The sequence below is a fragment of the Merops nubicus genome, unplaced genomic scaffold, assembly GCF_000691845.1.
Source record: "Merops nubicus isolate BGI_N331 unplaced genomic scaffold, ASM69184v1 scaffold24586, whole genome shotgun sequence".
Taxonomy (NCBI): domain Eukaryota; kingdom Metazoa; phylum Chordata; class Aves; order Coraciiformes; family Meropidae; genus Merops; species Merops nubicus.
The window spans coordinates 1-1,766 of record NW_008617284.1 but is presented as its reverse complement, the minus strand read 5'-3'; the positions used below and the strand labels follow the sequence as shown (position 1 = coordinate 1,766).

The 1,766-nt window shown below is 56.1% G+C and overlaps 1 protein-coding gene across 1 annotated transcript in view; it reads left to right on the top strand.

The window, feature by feature from the left end:
* Positions 1-1,764, top strand: part of LOC103775639 (bifunctional heparan sulfate N-deacetylase/N-sulfotransferase 1-like) — a gene marked incomplete at its 5' end in the record, with an annotated part of 4,214 nt that extends 2,450 nt beyond the window's left edge. Inside the window, 3 exons of the mRNA XM_008943109.1 lie at positions 435-544; positions 1,430-1,532; positions 1,645-1,764. Coding sequence (XP_008941357.1) covers positions 435-544; positions 1,430-1,532; positions 1,645-1,764 — 333 coding nt within the window. The remainder of the gene's footprint in view (positions 1-434; positions 545-1,429; positions 1,533-1,644) is intronic.
* Positions 1,765-1,766: the final 2 nt, after the last annotated feature.

The following is a 1,766-nucleotide window of genomic DNA, read 5'->3' as shown; positions in this document are numbered from 1 at the left end:
GAGGCGGGGGCTGGATGCCAGCCCTGCCAGGGCCCACAGAGTGGAGCACTGCTGGTGGTGCACGGGCTCAGTCCCACAATGATTTTTCCACTGTTGTTGAACCTTATAAATTCCACTGGTTGTTTGCTGCTGGTGTAATTGCTGTGATGTGATGTGATCCTGGCTGGCCACGGGTTGGGTGGTCCTGAGCTGGCACTCAGATGTTGTCCTGGATGGATCCTGGCTTTTAATTGTGTTTCATTCTCCAGCTCCCAATGTAAGTGAACCTTAATGGGTTCTAACTGGGGCATGTTAGCATTCAAAAGGGGACCCTGCAGGGGCTGGTGGCAGATTTGGCTCCGAGCTAGCAGAAGGTGGAGTGAAGGCATCAGTGTGGCCCAGGAGAGCAGGATGGGAGCCAGCAGCACCTCACTGCTCTGCATCACTCCTTGCAGATCCTGGTCCTGGATGGCAAGCTACTCCGAACAGAACCTGCCAAAGTGATGGAGACAGTCCAGAAGTTCCTTGGTGTGACCAACTTCATTGATTATCACAAGACCCTGGCGTGAGTCCTTCCCCGAGCTTCTCCTTCCTCCAACCTGCTGTTGCTCCTGGTGCAGCAGGTTGCCCGTGGGGACACCCAGCACTGTCCTGGGGCAGCCCCCAGCCCTGGAACTCACTGCAGAGCTGGTTTTGATGAGGCCAGAGCTGATTTTGATGAGATTTTTCCCTTGAGGCTGGAACAGCAGCTCCTCATTGTTGTAACCTACACAGGGGTAGCTGCAATCAGAAGTAATGTTCAATGAGCACCCAGCTTTCCTGTGCTTTTATCCAGACACCACGGCAGTGTCACTGCCTGGTGGTGTCACCCTGGGCAGCCCAGGAGCAGCTCTGGGCTGCAGGGGCAGAGCTCAGGGATGCATTTGTCTGCATGTGATGGTGTTGAGCCCCAGCACCCCAGCTCCTTGTGCTGGGAGCAGCAGAGAGCAGCTCGTGCTGCTGTCCGCGTGGCACCTCCATGGGTGTCACCTTGCTCAGAGCTTTCCAGATGTTAAAGCCCACCATGGGAGAGGCAGGAGCCTCCAGAGCTCCTAGAAAAATAATATACCTCTGTGCAAGTCTTCCTTATATACGTGGCTGTTTATAGTCTGCACCCAGGTGCCATGGGGCTCTTGAGGGCACCCAGGGCTGAAGGTGCTGCAGAAAATAATAATTAAAGCCAGGCAGACCTTCCTCAGCAGGACGATGTGCTGATGAAAGAACATGGGCAGGCTGCTTAGTGAGCAGCCATGCAGGGAACCTGCTGTACAGGGGGTCAGTAATGAGATGTTAGCTGGGCTGTGGATTAAAAGGAGGTGGAGAAGTGCCCCTGTGCAGGGCTGGGCAGCAGTGGGACTTGTCGGGCAACCTGGGAGGGTGAGAGGGGTGAGGCAGAGCTCTCACTTCACAGGTTTGACCCAAAGAAAGGATTCTGGTGTCAGCTTCTGGATGGAGGGAAAACAAAATGCTTGGGAAAGAGCAAAGGGAGGAAGTACCCTGAGATGGACTCTGACGTGAGTATGCAGAAGGCCTCCTGGGAGGATCCCGAGCTGGTCTGGGGTCCGTGGTGGGGCAGCGGGCTCGGGGCTGCTCCCCCTGACCCCGCTCTCTGTTCTCCCGTTGCAGTCACGCGCCTTCCTGCGGGACTATTACAGGGACCACAACATCGAGCTCTCCAAGCTGCTGTACAAGATGGGGCAGACGCTGCCCACCTGGCTGCGGGAGGAGCTGCAGAGCACCAGGTAGCT